Raw genomic sequence first — 19,303 nt, forward strand, 5'->3', positions numbered from 1 at the left:
TGGCAGCAATTGTTAAAAGAGCTCGATTACATTTTGGTCATATTATAATTTGATTTCTACTGGGAATGTGCAAATAAATTTTTATTTCTGCATCTCGATAAAATTACGTCACCCTGACTTTGGGGAATGGTGAATCAATGAAATTTGTTGACGGCCATCAAAGTATTGAGCCTCACGTGGTTACCCGTACCCAATACAAACATCTGATCTTCACATGTGCAGACTCACAAACCGGTTTGAACAAAAAGCAATTGTTTTTAACGCTTCAGTAACCTTTAGTATGGCCCAAATATGTCGTTGAACACCGATCAAACAATGAGGTGCATGGCCAGTTTTAAAAGCATCATTTAAATAAATGTTCCGACCATTTTACACAAGTGCATTCGCATTCCAATTCTTTAAGAAGGAACACATACTTTAATTGAGTATGTTTGCATGTTTGAGTTCCAAATTGTTCTGCTAGACATTGATTTGTGTTTAACATTGGCCTGGTTAACTTGGCCCGAGCTATTACCTAACCCATTTAGCTTTTGTTCAAGTATGAAATGTGTGAAAGATTAATCCTAATGGGCCGTACCGTTACACAGTCTGGTCGGGGTGTCGTTTGGCAAGCTTGAAATGTAATCTGAGCTTGCCAAGAAAGAGGATGAGTGTGTGGATTAGACTGTGAATGATGAGGTAGGTCGGTTGAGAGTCCTGTGATGGAGGTACAAATAAGCCAGATAATGGGCATAACTCAGTGCGAGGTCAACAGGCCAACCAACATGATGGTCCATCATTGTACACACTCGAGTAAAATTACTCATCAAAATTGGTCGGTTTTCAAGGAGGAATGCGAGGGATCCCTTCAGTTTGGGACAATTTTCCTGACAAAGAAGATCCGATGGTTTGGTTCGCAGTTTTTTGCCAATTAATCCAGTAGGAAGGAGAAAAAACATGCGGTCTTCGAAGATAGCCATCAAGATTAGGTGGCGAAATAAGTTAAGGGGGGGATTTTGTTGTGAATTCCTATCCTTGGACGCATGTGGAAGTCCATTCGTCCCTGGGTTGGGGAGTGTGACCTTTTGCACCTCAAGAGGGCATTCTAGAATCCTGATGGACGACTTGAAGGGCGTCTTTAAAGCTCTAGATTTAAATGAGTACCGACCTTGCTCTGGAATGCTTTTTCGCCGCAAAGAACAAATGAAATAGCATTTGTTAAAAACCCATGCTCTATCAAGACAAGGGGGGTGCAAACCCTGTGCTCTTGTTTCATAAAAAGGATCAATTTATGAGAAAATCATAGTAGAACAACGATTATAATGTAAATGTTAAAACAACTTGAATATACTTGGTGAGATTAAAATAATACCTTTACAAATCAGCTTAGTTTATATATTCCTTTTTTTGGAATTTTCTCTGTTTATAGAAGTTTTAAGTCTCAAATTGAAAGGTTGATTAGGGCAATTAATGGAACTTAGTTCTTCTTGTTAACGATGTTTTAGTTGTGCAAAGTTTATGAATTCTTCAATATACCACAATTTTTAGAAAATTAATTCTAGCATTGCACTTTGCGAGCTTTTTGACACTTGGTGATGAAGAAGGCATTTTAGTTTCCTTCTCCAAGAAGAAAAACAATCACGATAATCTGGCCGCTGTGGCTTTTCATCTTGAAGCTACTTTTTCATGTTTCAGTCAAGTTTTTAGTTACAAAAAATGATTATCTAGTCCAAGAAAGCTCAGCTCTTCTATTCTCCTCTTTTTTTCTCCATGCTAACTTGACCTGCAGACTGCAATTTTCTAACCTAGTGTATTATTCTAGCACAAAAATCACTACTTTTTTAAGTGCACCAATGGTACAGGTCCAATGCTAGATGCCATGAACACATGCTGAATGTTAGCTTGACCTTCCCTGGATCAGACTGAATGAAATCTAATGCTAATATTTGTCTTAGAAACGAGCTATAGTGCAAATGGTATGAAACCGGTTCTTCGCACGGTAGATGGCGTTAGTTTATAAAACTGATGACGTAAAGTCGAAAACGTATATTCCTGTCATAACCTGTTCCATGGAAAATGCTATCATTGTTTACAACCACGTGCCCTAATGGAAGATGGGCCAAACTGAAGGTCTACATATGTAAACAACTCCACGGTTACGTTAAGGCTTGTTGAGTTAAAATGAACAAAGCTGACCACGAGATTGAAATGAGCTCTATATATCATTAACACTCAGGCTCTTGTAACGTGTGTATGAAGGTAGGGTTGGTCGGACGAAAATCGCCCCAGAGCCAGTGGGAACTACTGAAGATAAAAGTTGCACTACGTGATGTGTCAGGGTTCCGCCATCACACGCAACCCAGCGTTATGAAATTAATCAGTAAAACTCATTTCAGAGCCGAACATAATTGATGCCAGCGCCAAGATTGAACGAGGAAATTGCCAGAATATCAGGTCATTACGGTTCAGACACTCCCTGAAGTGCTAGGATGATGGATTAAGTAAAAGCTCAATCTTGCGCACCTTCGAGGGAGGGAACTGCGATCCTCAAACATGCTATTGAACAACTGAAGGAAAAGAGTGAGGTTTAAGCCTGGGAGGATCACATCTGTCTGCTTGTCAAGCTCATTCTCTGGGTGCAAGCCCTAAAAAAAGAACCAGTCTAAAAGCTGACGTTTTGGTGGCATTTCGAGTCAATATTCAATTTCAATCTTAGGCATGTCAGGGCAATAGTTTGGGGCTTAGAATATCAGCTGGAACTTACATCTCATCTCATTCCCTCAACTAAGGATCCAACTTACAGGTATAAGTTCTTTATTCACAAGTTGCCATTTTAAAATAGGTTTGGCATTGCACCATATTTCGAATAGCACTAAATGTCTGAAGCTGAGGGAATGGCTCCCAAAATGTTGCAAAGGAAATGCAAAGCCGGTTGTTTTTCAAGAAATGTGTTTTCATCGCTAACATTTTTGACCATTTTCAGAACATTTCGGAACATTTGATTTGGCATTTATCAAGTGTCCTCAAGAGCTAAAACATTAAAAACTGTTATTTTATACAAACTAAAACATGGCGCAAATCAATCCGTTTCATCCAATTTTTGGAATAGCTCGAAATTAGAAACTTCCGGTTTTACGTTTCAATCAAAATACGATTTCATTTGAACACATCGGGTTAAGCTTCAAATTACAATTGCTTCAAAGGCCTCAAATTGTGAGTACCAAGTGCCATCCGACATGTGACTTACTCTGCATTTCAACCGAAAATGATTTCAAAATCACACAACAGGCTGGCTTTAATAAAAGATGATGAAACCTCATTCTAGGCTTTAGAGTTGGAAAGTTGTCAGGATTTGGGCACGTTCTTCATCATTAGCTCTCACGGGTGGGATCGTCTCCCGGATCTGAGACAAGTTGAGGATTTGGTTAATGGTTGGTCAGGAAAATATTCGACTAAGACCTGTTTCCATTTCTAGTTGCCAATCATCGGAAGTGCTCCGTTTCATAACCATGCCTTGCCAAAAGATCTTGAGATCGGTGCGTCCAAACTGGTTAGTCCATTGACAGGACTTTCAGAGGTGGAGTAATCATTTTGCCAATAAAAGAAGGCTAAATCATTCCCGAAGGTAAATCGTGGTTTGATGATCCCGATTTTTGATTGGACTCTATACATCAAACTGGTTCTGCCTCCAGGATCATAACCAATGGTCGGCCAACGAGATTCCTTCTCGACGATCCGAGTTAGTTACTTCATTTGCCGTAGCTGAAAGGTGTGCGGCATCTCAATGAGGAGATTAATGGAATTCCGCAATTGAAAAAAAGGCTGCACTGGGCCCTCAACTCTTGGCCTTGACCACATTCCGCTAGTTCTTGAATCCCTGAGCTTTGGTACAATACCCTTGTGTGATCATCATTACAAAGATCACCTTGAAAAAACGGAGGAGAGGAGGAAGTGACCCGGACCCTTTCCCAGACAATTTCAAGACAGTCCAAAAAAACATGAACAAACCGCAAACTAATTCGGGAAATTATCATTACCTGGCGTGATCGTCCCGCCCCTCCAATCACGTGAATTGGACTCCTCCTTGCGAATTGCGATTTATGGTCGGTCGTTATTGTCGTTAGGTTAATCACGGGAAAACCATTGGGAAATTAGTCGGAGCCAAACGTATGCATGGATTTTAACTCACTGATTTTTGGTATTATTCCTAATTGAGGATGTGTGCACCAGGAATATCCTGCTCAATTTATTCATTGCCTTTCGTAAATAAAAGTATTGAAGCCGGGACAGTACAGTTTTAGGTGAAAGGACATTTCGTTTAAACTGTAGTAATTTACAACAGGTGTAGCAAAAGTGCGTTTAAAACTCCCACCCAAAACGTCCGCCAGTCTAACTTGTAGCCTTAATCAAGATGAGGCAATCTGCAAATGTCTTATTCAGGCAGAAATGATTTGCAATTTTGCCAGGAAAGTGAAATGGTCTCTGTCAGGTCGATTCTTGAAAAAAGAAATTGATTATTGCACATGTGTTCAAGCACTTTCCCTCTTTTAAGAGATTTTTAATTTATTCAGAACTTCCATCAAACCTATTGGCTCCCAACAAATGTCTCTTCATGGAGAAAAAGTAGGGACAAAGTGACCACCGACCTAAATCCATATCATAAAAAATCGTCATTAGGTGGTGAGCTAGAAATATATTGGAATGTATAAACTCTCTCAAATATTTATCACAAAATTCCCGCCTTATTGAAACTGTGTCTCAACTCCATGCAAGTTGGTCACCATTAATACTTGTCGCAATTCAAATGTGGGCGGTAAACTTGATTTTCTCCTTTCCTTTCCATTTTTTCACATGGTCACATGAGCCAAATAAATCACTGTAAATGGCTTGTGTTGGCTGAACCCTTCCGGTTGAACACCTTTTAGGGACAATTGTGGAATACCTGGAATGCTTGTGTAAATGATTGCATCTTTTCGACCATCGGAATTCAAATCATTTTGGAGCTACTTAAAAAGTTGCCCAATTTGTCAGTGCTATCGATTGTTATGAAGAAGTCTTAGTCATTTATCATTTTTCCAATATAATATTAGAATTGCATCTTAATGAGATTGACATCTCCTACTTTTGTTATTCTACCGCTTAATCTCAATTTGAATTGAAACGCAATACGTCTTCACAAAGGAAATGGACGACCATGCTTTATGATGCACAAATACCCTCCAATTCAAACCAAAATTACCCCACCTCATTGTTCAACTAATAGAACAGCAATAACTTCCTAAATAACACGCTTCATAACATGAAAATAAAAAAGTGATCAAAACCCTGACCCCCAAAACTTCCTTCCCTTCATTCATTGTCTTTGGATCTAACCTCAAACAAATAATGGTCTTTGTGGCAGTAGATACCCTTAAGTGTTTTGGTCCGCCGTTGTTCAACCAATTAAAGTAGGTAGGTATTCTATGTACACCGCTCACTATGGCTGCAAGTAATACATTGTTCTGGGTGGTCATCCCTCCGTTTTTGATGCACAATTGCCAGATAAACGCCGGATTTGTCCGGTTTGGACACAGCATTGGAATGACCAAGCACATTTCATGGTCCAATGTCTACCTGAGTGACTAACAGACTGACTGACCAATGGACTTGACGAGCTTATAATACATACCGGTACAGTATACGCATGAATCATCATCCCCGTTTGGCACTTGAAAATGAAGATGAGTCTGGACGGGAGGGATGATCCAAATGAAACGAACCAAATGCCAATTGCAATTTGCAATTTGGTCACAGACCAATTGGCAAATGTCAAAGTGATTTTGGCTATCAAAATTTAGCCAATGCCAGGATTGTTGCGGCATGATGGGCTTTTGGGTAGAAACCAAGGCTGAAAACGTGGATTTTTTGTACTATGAAGGACATCATTTGGGATAAGTCTTCTTCGTAGTAGAGTTGGTCCTCGATTCAAGGAGACGTAAATCTCAGTCCAAAACATTGCGATGTATTGGCCATCTCTAAGGTCATTGTTTCCTAATGTCTGGTTTCAATTAAAGATTGACGTGTTGAAAAACACCTCGAGTACGTATTGGAGTGAAGACCAAAAATTTGTTTTTATCGAGAGCTTTCGAACCATTGGTGATCATTTTTTTCACCACTCCTTGTTCAAATCTCCCCACATTGAACAATGTTTTTCACAGTGTTCTTGCCGTCGACTTAATCGTAACAAAGTCTTGTACATACAATCATGAACCAAAATTAGAGCGATCGTGATGATATCGCCAGCAATTAAGCTCGTATGTTGTGTGTGAGTGCGTGTCTTTCTGACACCATTTGTCAACCGGGATTGAGTCATTAGACTGCGTTCTCAACAACTTGATGATAGGACTCCTTGGGTGTCATATGAAGTTCATTCCCAGGCACATCGCGCACAGAAATGCCGCCCTTCAACGTGCTAAATTAATGGCTCGGATTCCTCAATAAACAAAGACGACCTGCCTGACATCTAAAAGATTGGTGTATAGCGCGTAGCTTGACTGACTCGAATGTCTTGTTGACCTTTCCCGTAAGTTATGCTGGTATCTCTGACTGAAGGGTCTGCCCGTCAATGCCAAGAAGGTGAGGATGAATGCCTTCCTGGCCAGATGTGTTTAATGCCTGTCTAGTAGTCATCTTCCACGTTTCGCAGAGGTCGGATTACTCCGGATCGAAACTGGTTGACTCAACACTGTCGGGGTTTTATTACTTATTAGGACACGCTTTGTCAGGTTGTGGGGTGTTGAGAACCCCCCCTCAAGAGTTGCTTGCCTCCTGGACTCCTGGAAGAGTGTTTAGTCATCTTACCTGAAACACGAAATTGATAAATGCATTCATTTTTCCTCTCTTCTCAGGGTTTAATGATCCCCCCCTTCACAATCGTGATATTGCAAAGTCACATCACAGAGTCAAACACTCTCCGCGACCCTAGATGAGGAAGTGGGGAAAGTGCCAAACGATGGGGCCATAAAAGCAATTATATCAAAACAATTGAACACGCACCTCCCAAAGGGGTGTTATTAGTCTCTTCCTGTGTGAATGGTTGATCGTTGTTGTATCGGATTCGAGTCCATTTTTAACTGCACACCTCGTCTGTTGGCTAGTGTCCAAACACGTTCTGGTCTGTCTTCCGACTCTTGATCGAGTGGTTCGAGGGTTGGAACTCGTGTTAAAAACCATCCTTTCTTTCGGACAGGATTCTGAATCTGTGGACAGAACATTCAAGTCCATGCCTTTTTTATTGTACCTCCTCATTGGAAGTAATGAACTTTTGAGGTACGAAGCTTGCAATTATAGGATGCACGACAAGCCTAAAGTCAATGAGAAAGAAATGAGTCGGCGGCACCCAAGGACAAAGGCCCCTTTCAATTAAACAGAGGTCATCCTTTGCCAAAATCACGAGTACGAGTCAACTAAACAAACAATAGGATCTCAGGAATTCCGGTTGGACTCATCATAGCACTCTATTAAGAGTTGTCTTAATGTCAAACGACAGCCGCAAAGCATCCTCCACAGAGGCCCGTTGTGCAGAACCACTTTGGTGGGAGAATAGTACTTCTGGATGCATCCAGGGAAGGAACCATAAAATTGATGGCCCCTTTCGCACTGACAAATTCCCTCCATTTCCAGGCTAACATCTAAAGTACGTGTCAGCCGATGTATGCTCATTGGCTTTGATGTTCCCTATCAGTCATGCCCGGATCAGATCCAGCGACGATGGGATTCAAGGAACAAATAAGGTTTGGCGTGGGTATCAAATCTCAGCCCATCGCGGTGGTGACAAATGAGTTGACAGTTTTGGCGGTATCCCCAGCGCTTTGTTTCTGAATTTGATTTTGGGCCAGTTCATTGAAATGCTGAAAACCTGCAAGTCTATTGTTTTATCTAATTTCCCTCTTTGAATTTGCCTCCTTGTGTTCAAGAGGTGCACAAACGCGATCTTTTTTTTTGTTCTTGTACTGTATGTACGTACATATATTGGTAGACGGATGGATGATGCTTTGTGATCTTGAACTTGTCATTGCGTTTCAACACTCTTTTAATTGAAATGTTCCTTCCTTCAGCATGTCTCCTGCCTGCCTTGACCCTCAGATGAAACAAGGCCCATTGTCAAATCGCATACATTAGTCTACTTGGCACTTGAGGATCTCTCGAGGAGCGGGCGGGATCTGAGTGCGAGGGAGAGGGGGGGGAGGGGAGGAATGCGCTCATTAGCGGCTGTTTGGTTACACAAAAGGAGCAAAAGGAGATCTTGAATCTTTGTTGCCGGAGGAGCGGAAGCACTTTTCCCTCTCCCTATCAGCACTATGAATCCGACAAGGCCACTATTTTGGTTCGGGAATGTGCCTAGAAGGGCCTGGGAGTGAGTCGCATCGGATTAGGGTCAATCAATCGAGAGAGTGAATGTGGGCCTCACACTTGACGACATAGCATCACTTGACGCAGGAAGTCGAGAACCCTTTCATGTGCCATGATGTGCGGGGTATGAATGTACTCTATGTGTCCTGGGAAGTGGGACCGGTTTGGGGCGAGTTTAAAAAGGGTTTCATGACAGAAAATTGGTGGGCCAAACCCGCCCAAGGGGGATGGGTGAGTTAAGGATAAACAAATCTGCTAGAAAGATCTGGCTTTGTGTGTCTTGTCCGAACAGGTACTCACAGGGGAAACTGGAGACCACACCCAAAAGTTAAGGATTTTGTAAGAGAGAGAGAATGAGAGGATGAACGTGTGAATGAGGGAAGTAGCGAAAATGTAATCGGACAAAGGATGCCAGATTTTGCATATGAGCTCGCACTCTTTTGGCTCAGTATGCCAAGAATGAACCAAAGACGGATGAAAAGACGCCTGGGAGCGATTTCCCGAAAAGTCGAGCAATCGCCAAGCGTCAAGGATCTTTAAAAGAAAACCGAGCTCATTGTCACTGTCTTCAACTTGACAGGAAGACAATTTGGTTAGCCACAAAAAGACTTTGGCAATTGTCAAGTGTCAGATCGAGAAGACCGAGTCAAGGACTAGCAATACCTTGGTAGATAGAGTAGATCAATGGATATCTCCAATCCTGGAACCCCATTATGATCAAATACTTTGTATTGTCTTTTTTTAGATCAAGAAGCTCTGTGAGTCAAATTTGGGAACTTGTAAGGGTGTTGTTAACTTGGTGCATAAATTTTGAAACATTTTTTTAATCAAATCAAGTCAGATCAATCGCTTAGCTATGATGTTCAAGGGCGATGCAAGCACTTTTCATTTAATGGAACCACTCCAAAAGCGAATCTGGATTATTCAGAGCAACTTCCCTAGGCACGCAAAAATCAAATTCGAAAAGCAATATTGAAAGAGGTTTACATTAAAGCACGAGCTTAGTCGATGGTAAAATATGTGAAGGTCCTTAGTTTTTTCTGTCATGCTTTGATTCTCATTGCCTTCGAGGGCTGAGATCATGCCCAGGTGTAGAGTCCTCCCTTATCATCAAGCATCATGTTCGAGAAACTGCAATCAAGAAGTTCACGGTATGAATGTAGATCGGAAAGATCACCATTCAGATTCGAGGTAATGGAGCTCAATGAACAATGAAAGCGTGGTGGGCTCATTTTCAAGGAGTAGCGACAAGTCAAAGAAAGAGCTTTTTGACTGAAGGGCCGAAGAATGGCTCCTGAACAAGCTTGTCTGACATATTAAGTAGAACATGCCTATTAATTGGTACATTGCCCGCCCGACCTTTCAAGGGCAACTTTTTCGCACATGATTGTTTAAACAGAAGCACGATTTCCTTTTCTTCAAAATGGTGCACTTAGTTCCTTTGGTTGGTGGCTTGTCACTGTAATCACGTCAAAATAGACAACTGATTCCGCATTCAGTCCCAGACTAACAGAAAGAGACCGGATTGCTTTGCTAACAAAATCCAGGATCAAATGCGTTTGGTCTGATATTTTACTCGAACAATCTGACATTTCGTTTGTGCTCAGGACCTGAATTTGAATCCTTCCATTGGACCATGACTTCAGGCGAGCCAGAATGTCAATTGTCTATTTGTCGCCTCGTTTTCTCCAAGCCATGCATGCCAATGCTTAGCAACTAACAGCCAGCAACCACCAAGTCACCAAATTTCGACCCCACTAATCGTCTCCTCTCACCAAACTTGGCCTTGACTCTTGAGTCAGACTTGGCTCGGTAGGGATTCGATCACAGAATGTCGCAGATGCATTTCTTTCCTGCATTTTTGTCTTTGCATAAGTACCTACAATACATTCAATGCATATCACGTCTTTAATGACCAAAGGGAAGGAGACTCTAAAAGAGATGTGTCATTGAGCTCCACCGGGGTTCAACTTTCGATTGAGCGATACCATCGCGGAGGTGATCTCTCCCCTCTATGCCTCAGGTCCGGATTTGGCGTGGTCGTCCAAAAGGTGCAGTCCAATGATCAGGCCTATTTTACGTCTTCCAGAGGATGTCAGGAGGGCAGATGGGGATCTCAGGACTGGCAAATAGATGATAAGATCAGATGGCAGGATGACAATATCCGCCTCTTAGACAGTCAAAGAGATTCAATTTTCCCCCGTAAGGTGCTGTCGAGATCCTGATCTTGTTCTAGCTTACTTGGTAGTCATGATTGGTGCTAAATATAATGCCAAGTATCGGGGCATCATTTTCAAGGCGGATTCTATAATTCCAAAGTACGGATTGTCCGTGGCTTCTGCTTGCAAAAAGCCAAGAAATTACTTGAACTGTGACTGGGCTCTTGCAATCTGGTATAATGGTTTTAGAACCAGGTTAACCATATCGTCTCGTCAACCTTGGCAGATACCTCAGACAACAACCAGGGCAAGCTAAAGCTGTCTTTATCTGTGAGTTCAAGATACTAAGTTGAACTACAGTCCGGATACAACATTCGCCAATCCATTGGAAGTTCAGCTTATTCAAATGTGGACTGTCCTTGGAACATGTGAGCTTCCAAATTGTTTTATTACAAGCCCAATATTTAGGAATGATCCTCCGTTCATTGGGGACATTCCCATACCTGGTTTGGCAACTTGAAATAAGAAAACAAAAGTATTGTTTCCGGGACCCAAAGCTCATGCTTTAATACAACACACTTCAAATGAACCCAGATCCTCGTCACCAGGCCTTGATCGTTTTGACAACCCACTGATATCCGTCAAAGTTCGGGCCTACTTTACCTTGTTCGATATTTTCTCACAATCAAACATATAAGTGGACGGATGATATTTTGATGGTTGGGATGTGGATACACCGTTTCCACCTATATGGTAGCTGTGATGCCGGAGTTAAACAATTTCTGTCAACCCATGGAAGCGGTGATTGACGTTTCAAGACCCACCACCTAACTTGAGAACAACACATTCAAGTTGCAAGCTTGGAGTCGTATCCCCATTTCCTAATGAAAGGCCGTGAACAGATCCGATTTCACAAGAAGCTCCCAATATTTTACATTTGCTTTGCAGGAAATGAAGTTTCTAATTGTGAAATGCAAACCATATGACTCATGTTTGAGCCTTTCTCCAAAGATACATTTTCCATTCCCAGTCTGTCCACCAAATTCTTGCCAATATTTACCACATGCTCAACAGGTTCTTTAGGGCTTGTTGTTCAATAGCATTAAAGCTTGTACGTTTTCACTCGTAAATTGGTCTTGTGCTCGGAAAAGAAAACAATGGCGGGTTCGTGTTCAGCTTGAGAAACCAGACCAACTTATTAAATCAGCCCCGTGAGCCAGGTTCATAGACAAGGGCTTGTTTGTTAGCTTGGCAGTTATACTTCTTCGTCTGTACTAACGGCAGAAATGGAAGGGAGTCAGGGAGTCAGGGAGTCAGGGAGTCCTGAGGAGCCGCCAAGCTGCTCTTGTTCAATTTCTTAACGTTGGTCGACAAGGAAGATTCATTGAAAGGTTGTCCAATGATTGAAAAATAGTCTCTAATCCGTCTGGCCAATCTGCTTCTCTGATCTGTGGTTGGTTGCTTGCTTGGTTGGCTGGTAACTGGTATCAAAAATAATTGCTGCACGTCCCCTCGAGGCTAGAAAAACTCCTTGGCTCTGATCTTGACGAAATGTGCACGTGCAAACGTGCATTTACACACTAGGAACCAATCTTTTTTCTTCTTCGTTTTAAAGGCTCAAGGAATTGTGGGATATGGAGGGCATAGACAATAATGAATGACCAATTCCTCTGTTTTAGTTTGCCTTGGTGATGGATTGTGGGCAAAGTCATTTAACAATTATTTCGTCCTTCGAGTCCAGCGTGACCTAGCCCAAGGGTGACAGTTTTCAGGAATGATTTAAAGAACAAGACTCCGCACGAATGTCGGAGGGACGACTTATGAGGATGAATGGCTCAGGAATTGGCCAAGAAATAAATTATCCAACCATTCATCGTCCTGGAGGGTGAATATTGGTTCTGGGAAGAGCAACAACATTAACAGTCTTGGCATATTCTGAAAGCTTCGATGCTCATCAATTCACGACTAATACCTCGAGCAGACTTTGCATGGACTTATTGTTACGTTAAAAGCCATTACAAGGTGTCATTAGCGTCGATAATGGATGCAAAATATGTGACCGACAATCTATTATGGACAAGAGATCAAGGCTGGAAACACAAAATTGGATACGGCTCACTAATCTTCACCGACCACTTGGGCCTTCATTCGCAAGTATTCATGGCATCCCTGACCAATCGATTCAATTTCGGCAGCCTTGTTTGGCCATGGCGCCAATCGGGGACGCGAGGACCTGGTAAAGGTGTGTCGGGAGTGTTAGTGTCTTTTTCAGTTAGTCAAATGGTTAGATGACTCAAGCAATTACACCATTCCTTGAAGGTGGGTGGTTTGATTGCGTGTGTCTGAGCCAAGACGGGATTCTAATCTGTTTGTGAATGACTTGACATACGATACGTGAAAATATGTCAGAGACCTGCGCCGGAAGTTGATTCAATAGATAAAGAAGCGACGTGAACTCATTTCTTGATCCGAGTGGAACGAAATACAGGCAAGCAGGTCACTATTGAATGGCCTGGTGGGAATACCACTTGTTTAAAGAGCTTCGTCCTTGGATGCCAGACCGTCGCTGTCCAATCAAGTACGGCACCTACCTGTTGCCCGGGCATTAACTTGTCGTCGGTTCATATTTGAATAGGGATCGCTTCTCAACAAAAGCTTGAGGGCTGCGTGTGTGGAATTATTTGTAGTTCGCGTATTCAAATATTCATAGATTCCATCTAATCATGACCAATCAATTCCTTTGATTGAAAACACGCCCAGATCCTTTATTTAAATATCATGCCTCTTCTCGAGACAGTCCCAGATCTTGAAACAGTCGGCAGAGAAACTTCACCGCAAAACCAAAAGAACCAATGTTGGCCATGGCCAGCCTCAAATTCCACGGATTTCTCTCCCACCTAACACGCAACACCGGATTGAGGTTGAATTCAGTCGTTCCTAGATTCATTCACGATAGTGTTGTCTTACAACGGGGGAACATGATGTAAATAGGGATCTCTTTAAGTGATTGGCCGGAGAGCCACTTAAACGGGCTCTTCAGTTCAAGTCAAGTCCCTCCACATTGGTGCGAAGAGTGAATATTCGGCAAAGATAGAGATGTAATTGGTCCTTTAAGTACCTATGATTCTGGTCTGGTATTCATTACGTTAAAACGAGTGAGAAAACTCTAAAGCTCCAAAGACTATCAAAGCTAGTTGAGAGAAATTACACTCGGACAAGGTCATCAACAATTTGATAACTCGATTTTTCATCTCCTCATCAGTTTGTTGCGTGGTAGATTAGACGATATTTGCAGGACAAAGAGGTGACAAAGTGAAGGGGGCAGATCAACCAAAATACCAGACCAACTTGTAGACCTTGAACCATCCATGACGAGAGATCTCAAACGTTGTCAAGAGTGACCAAGGGGGTCATCTTTGAGGAATACAATTGGATTCCGTTGGTCCACGGAAGGAGGAAATCAGGTATTTTAAGTTCAAGCTGTGAGATTTGAATGCCTATAGTATACAGCAGCAGGGCAATAAATAAGGGAGGAACACAGGGGTCAGGATTCGCTTGTAGACGCTCAGGGGAAGATTAATGATGCCAAAGAGGAAAGTGGGCAAGTGCTCGACGGTTAAGCTCCCTAACACTGCCAGTAATTAGAGTAAAAAGTTTAAACGGACTTTGGAACTGGGATCCCTATGCCTTCGTCTTTGGACGCATTGAAATGAGATGTTAATGATTTTGCGTACCGGGGGGCTCTGCAATGTTTATTGGCTCGTGATACATGAAGGAATTGGCTGAAATGATTATACATACTTATTTATTTCCTTCATTTTCTTTCCTTCATAATTTTACAATTTTATTTATATCATACCAATACTCACTCATGGTGATTTGAGTGGTAACAACAATAAACATTGCAAAAGATGTAGAACTCAGCTTCTTTAAATTGTGATATCAAGATGGGGCGAAATTTTAAGTACCATTACTCACTTAAATAATTGTTCTGTTTATCCCAAGAAACCGGGAACAGACAGGCTCTGACACATCTATTTTTTTTCATGAAAAATAATTCACGATGAAAGGTCAACGTTAAAGGTGAGTCAGCGAATGACGATTCTTTTGGCATCTAAATTCTTGGAATCCTTGATGTCCTATGGCACACATCAGTAGGATCTTAACAAATCGAAAAATAGAATTGTTGCAGTCGACATGGAAACGCAATTATTCAATTTCAATTTGAATGTGCACCAAGATTTGATTAAGCAAACCGTTGGAGGTGATCAAGTCTGACCGACCCATGCGTAACAAAAATGACTTTCAGCCGATAGCATCGTCCGATTAGTATATGCAATAATTTCTGCACGTTCGCCAGAACAAAGACAAGTTGTCTGGGTACAAGTTGCTAATGAACATATTCTACTCAAACCAATGGTCCTTAAATGACTTGTTGAGAGACTCAAATGGTAATTTACGATGCACTCGAGCATTTCAAATCGATGAAACAGGTTGTACGTACGTGTCGTACAGTACGTCAGTCCAACCTCGACGATTCCTAGCATATTTATTCCTATTGCCGAGTCAAAACTTTGGCTCAATTTGTTCAAGCATCAAAAAACACACCCCAAATCATGCCAACAGACTTTCAGCTCCTTTATTCGACTTATTTCAAAGCATATGGCTTGAAATTGAGATTTTCTAATTGTTTTACGACTCGTCTTGCGGTTCTAGCCCTTTCCCGCAAAACTGATCCGTCCAAACCAGGAAATCAATCCTCCACGTTTTTGCCAGGTCAGCTCAATCAGCATTGGAATCAGTTTGGTTACGACAACTCCCAAACTCGCCAACTATCTGCATTTGATCATGCATAATGCATTGGACCAAGGATTGGGGCCAGCTGCATCCGTTTCTTTCCACCAGAAGCTTGGCCAAGACAATTTACGACGGGGCTCAAGTTATTGGCCAAGAGAGATCATTTGCCTCCAGTGAAAATTGAACAGATCGAGCGAGGAGGCCAGCAAAGTGAGGCAAGAGCGACGATTTTCCAGGATGTTAAGAGAATCGCCAAAATTAAGCGGATTAGAATCCTTTCAAAGGAGAGATTGCTCGTGGTGGTGGCGGTGATGGTAGTGACCATCTGGAAGAACAGAGCTACTCCTGATGATGTTGATTCGTTTAAGGTAGTATTTGCGTCACGAATCTTAATTGCGGCAAGACAAATGGGGGTGAGACTCGCTACTCTTTCGGAGATTAACCAGGAAATTCATGCCTCTGGATCAATGGCCATTTAGTTTCCAAGGTTGTGTTTGTCGCTACTATTTACGGATACGAGTTTGCATCAAATGAAGTTTCATATCTGTCGTTGGTATTCGGTCATAAATCATAAATCTAAACGATTGCCTTTCAAAATCACCATTTGCAATTCAGAATCCTGCTTGTCGAATGACTTTGTTTTTTGATCTATTAACTTCCTTTAACGCAGACATACGCTTTTTTCGAGTTCAGTGACTCTCTTTCACTTTTGCCGTCAAGCACGGATTTCAGTCGGAATCTTTCCGACACCATGTGACAATCTATGTAGATCAAATATGTCGACAGACCAATTGTCCACATTCAAGAATCTCACGTGATTCGGAATGTCTTCACTATCGACTGATCGGTTATGTACAATAGATGCATCAGCTCACAAAACAAAAGTATTATCAATCTCCAATTGATAATACTCTATGAAAGGGTCTTGGCCTGTGTGGGATGGCATGTCAAATAACGTAATGAATAACCCAATGGTCAAAGGCTACCACGGGCAATGCCTTCATAAAACATTTCGGTGGGTGTCAGACGAAATTGGATTTGGAATTTAGTAGGATTTTGCTGAAGACAGCAATTAAAGACCTTAATTGAAACGTACGTTCAAATTAGTTTGTATATTAGATACTACCCAGAAAAGAAGCTGTGTCTTTTTGCCGCTGACCGATTGGTGTTGTTTTTTTAAAGAATCCCGGACTGAAGAGTGGAATGCGTAACCAATATGTTTGACTTCCCAGCGTGACTTACCCGGTCAAATCAAGTATGAAGTATGCGTCTTTCAGAACATCTTGTTTTTTCGTGTCTGGACAATGCAATGCCATTGCTCAACAAGTTGAAGACACGATAGAAAAATGTGGAGGAAATCTTGTGAACTTTCGAAACAAAGGCTCGAATGAACAAGCGTGATCAGGAAGCGAAACAGAGCGTTTCGTTTCTTAATCGGGTAAGAAATCGTGTCCTCTTGATATACCCGAAAAAAAGCGTTTTGTTTCAATATCCCTGGATCTTTTACAGGTTTTTAATTGGCCAATTGTAAGACGTTTCATCGCAATAATCGTTGACCGTCAGATGGAGTTCCTCAAGGCATCAAACTCCCTTCATGAATTCCTCCCCAAAGAAAAAAAAACGTTTTTGAGCAAACTGGTTGCTCTGAGGAAAAAAAGATTGGTCTTTGTGGTCGTTCTTTATGCTCATACCAAAGTGATTGTTAAGGTCATAACTTCTTTTTATTCAGCACGGAGCTAAATCGTTCCAATCTTTTTAGAAGGAATTTGGAAGAAGCCTCAGTTGGAATGCTGTTTGCTAACTTCCATAGCTCATCAATCCCACTTTGTTAATAAAGGAAGTTCTTGTGGATGTTTGTCTAGTCTCTATTCATGACTTAATTATAGACTCGAGATGTCATTTCAACCCTGAACTGAAGATCAATGTGTACTAGACGATCCAATCCATCTTGGGGCAATTTTTGCTCGCATTTAGCAATAGATCGATCGGACAGGGAGTTGCCTGGATCGAGCACTTACGTCCATTATTCCTCAATTTAAAAAATCAAGACGCGATTGTTGTTGTAATGGTGGTTGTAATTGTGTCCTAATGTATGCCGAACTCATTGCCAAGAAAGGCGTGTCGAATTATTGAAATTCCAGCCGAAAAGTTCACACCTACTTTTTATCCTTTTTTGAAGCATTAGTCGGGGAGAAAAAATCAGGTTACAAAAGTGGCTTTGGGCACAAGTTAGCGGAATCTCAAAATCCAGTTTTTATGTGACTTCCTCTGTCAAGTGCATGTATCTCAAAAGAATGAAATTACATATGTTGCACTGGTCAACTCAACTAAAATCCAAAGTTAGTCTCTATTATTCCATCTTTCCTTGGTCCAGTCTCCAAGAGCGTGTTCAACAGTAACATTTATCACTTAATATGAAAACAATTTCCACAACAAGTCAAAAGTTTGGCTGGTTCAGCTGTTATGGTCGTCATAGTTTCATAGCACATGAGCTCTTGAAATAATTAATGATTGCAACACTGGACATAAATCGTCACGTTTGACCGAATAACCGGGAAACTAGACGGGGATTTGAATATTAGTTTATCGAAAAAAGATATGTCCTACCATTTTGACAACGGATACTGGACACTGGCTCACTTTCGATCCGGTTTGATCCGTATGGCACCAGAATTCAACCAATTGATCTTGGGATAGGGGGTCACAAATCACTAAGTTTTGTTTCCTCCGGATGCTTCGAGACACTTGGTGAACAAAAAATTCGGCAAGGAAACTATTCCTGGACTCTGTTTAATCACTGGCTGTTACCCGCCCTCTTCCCTGAGACTCCAGGGAGAACTGCCAACAGATTCTTCTTACCAAAAACAGGACACGGACCTCTCGAACTCGATTCTCCGGGCTTCACGGACCCGGGTTTTGGAAGAAGAAGGTGAGTAAGTAGTAATACCACTACCAGAGTACGATGTGTGTGTGGGTAAGTCAGTTAGTGTGTAGACAGCTCGTGCACAGTAGTGGTGCATAGGGTTGATTTTGGAATCCCTGGTTTCCGTACGCCGGTCTCGTGATCGAGTAATTCGGGCATCGGCTTGGCTTCAACCTGTCTATGTCCATCCAACTAGGTTGATACCTTCGTATCTACCTCCAATCCCTACGCACCTACCTAAGTACTGTACGCAAGTAAGTGCTGTATACCGTACATTGGTAGAACATTCGACATACAGGGGGTTGTGGTCCTAACAAAGTGACACCGTGTATCTAACGAATATTGGAGGACCATCCAAAGCAGATGCTTTATTTCCCACAATAGCGACACAGCTAAGGTACCTACGCAAAGGAGCGTCCGTACTGATTAAATGCCACTGTAGCAATGACTCTGGTTCTGATAAAAAATATGTTTTGGCCTGTGAAATTCAGGGTGCTTGGGTAATGTCTCAACCATTCAAGTGTATTACGGATCCATGTTGTACTAATTAGTTTAAATTCATCCTTTTTGCCTCGTTCCTCGGAACTTGATGATTTAATAATCGTTGCACAAGGTTAACTTGAAAATTAAATAAACAAATTCCCTATTGTTAATGAACAGACGAAATTATTGTTATTCTGTATATTTGGAGTGAAATATTGGAGCCAGTTTAATTTTGACCATTTGATTGAGCAAGTTAAGACTACTTGGCGTTACATCATAAGTTGTATTGGTTTGACAACTACTAGAAAAAAGCAACTGACAACTCAAGATTTGAGGCTTTGTCATTTTCTAAACCTCAATTATTCATATTATCTATTATCATATTTTTTATTACTTTGTCCATGGATGAGGTATGGCATTAGGATAGCAGATTGAGAATCAATCTTCTTCCGAAAACTATTTGGCTCATACTCTGTGCCAATGAAAACATTCCTCCTGGTAAGCACACAAATCTTAAGCAAAATGTCTGCAAACATTCAATGCACTGTCAATTTGACAGCCACCCCAATTC

General features: G+C 41.6%; 1 protein-coding gene across 1 annotated transcript in view; it reads right to left on the reverse strand.

Moving 5' to 3' along the window:
• Positions 1–18,391, reverse strand: part of LOC131877713 (uncharacterized) — a 26,967-nt gene extending 8,576 nt beyond the window's left edge. The window contains exon 1 of the mRNA XM_059223471.1: positions 17,934–18,391. Coding sequence (XP_059079454.1) covers positions 17,934–17,936 — 3 coding nt within the window. The 5' untranslated portion in view covers positions 17,937–18,391. The remainder of the gene's footprint in view (positions 1–17,933) is intronic.
• Positions 18,392–19,303: the final 912 nt, after the last annotated feature.

The sequence above is a fragment of the Tigriopus californicus genome, chromosome 3 (assembly GCF_007210705.1).
Source record: "Tigriopus californicus strain San Diego chromosome 3, Tcal_SD_v2.1, whole genome shotgun sequence".
NCBI classification, from domain to species: Eukaryota; Metazoa; Arthropoda; class Copepoda; order Harpacticoida; family Harpacticidae; genus Tigriopus; species Tigriopus californicus.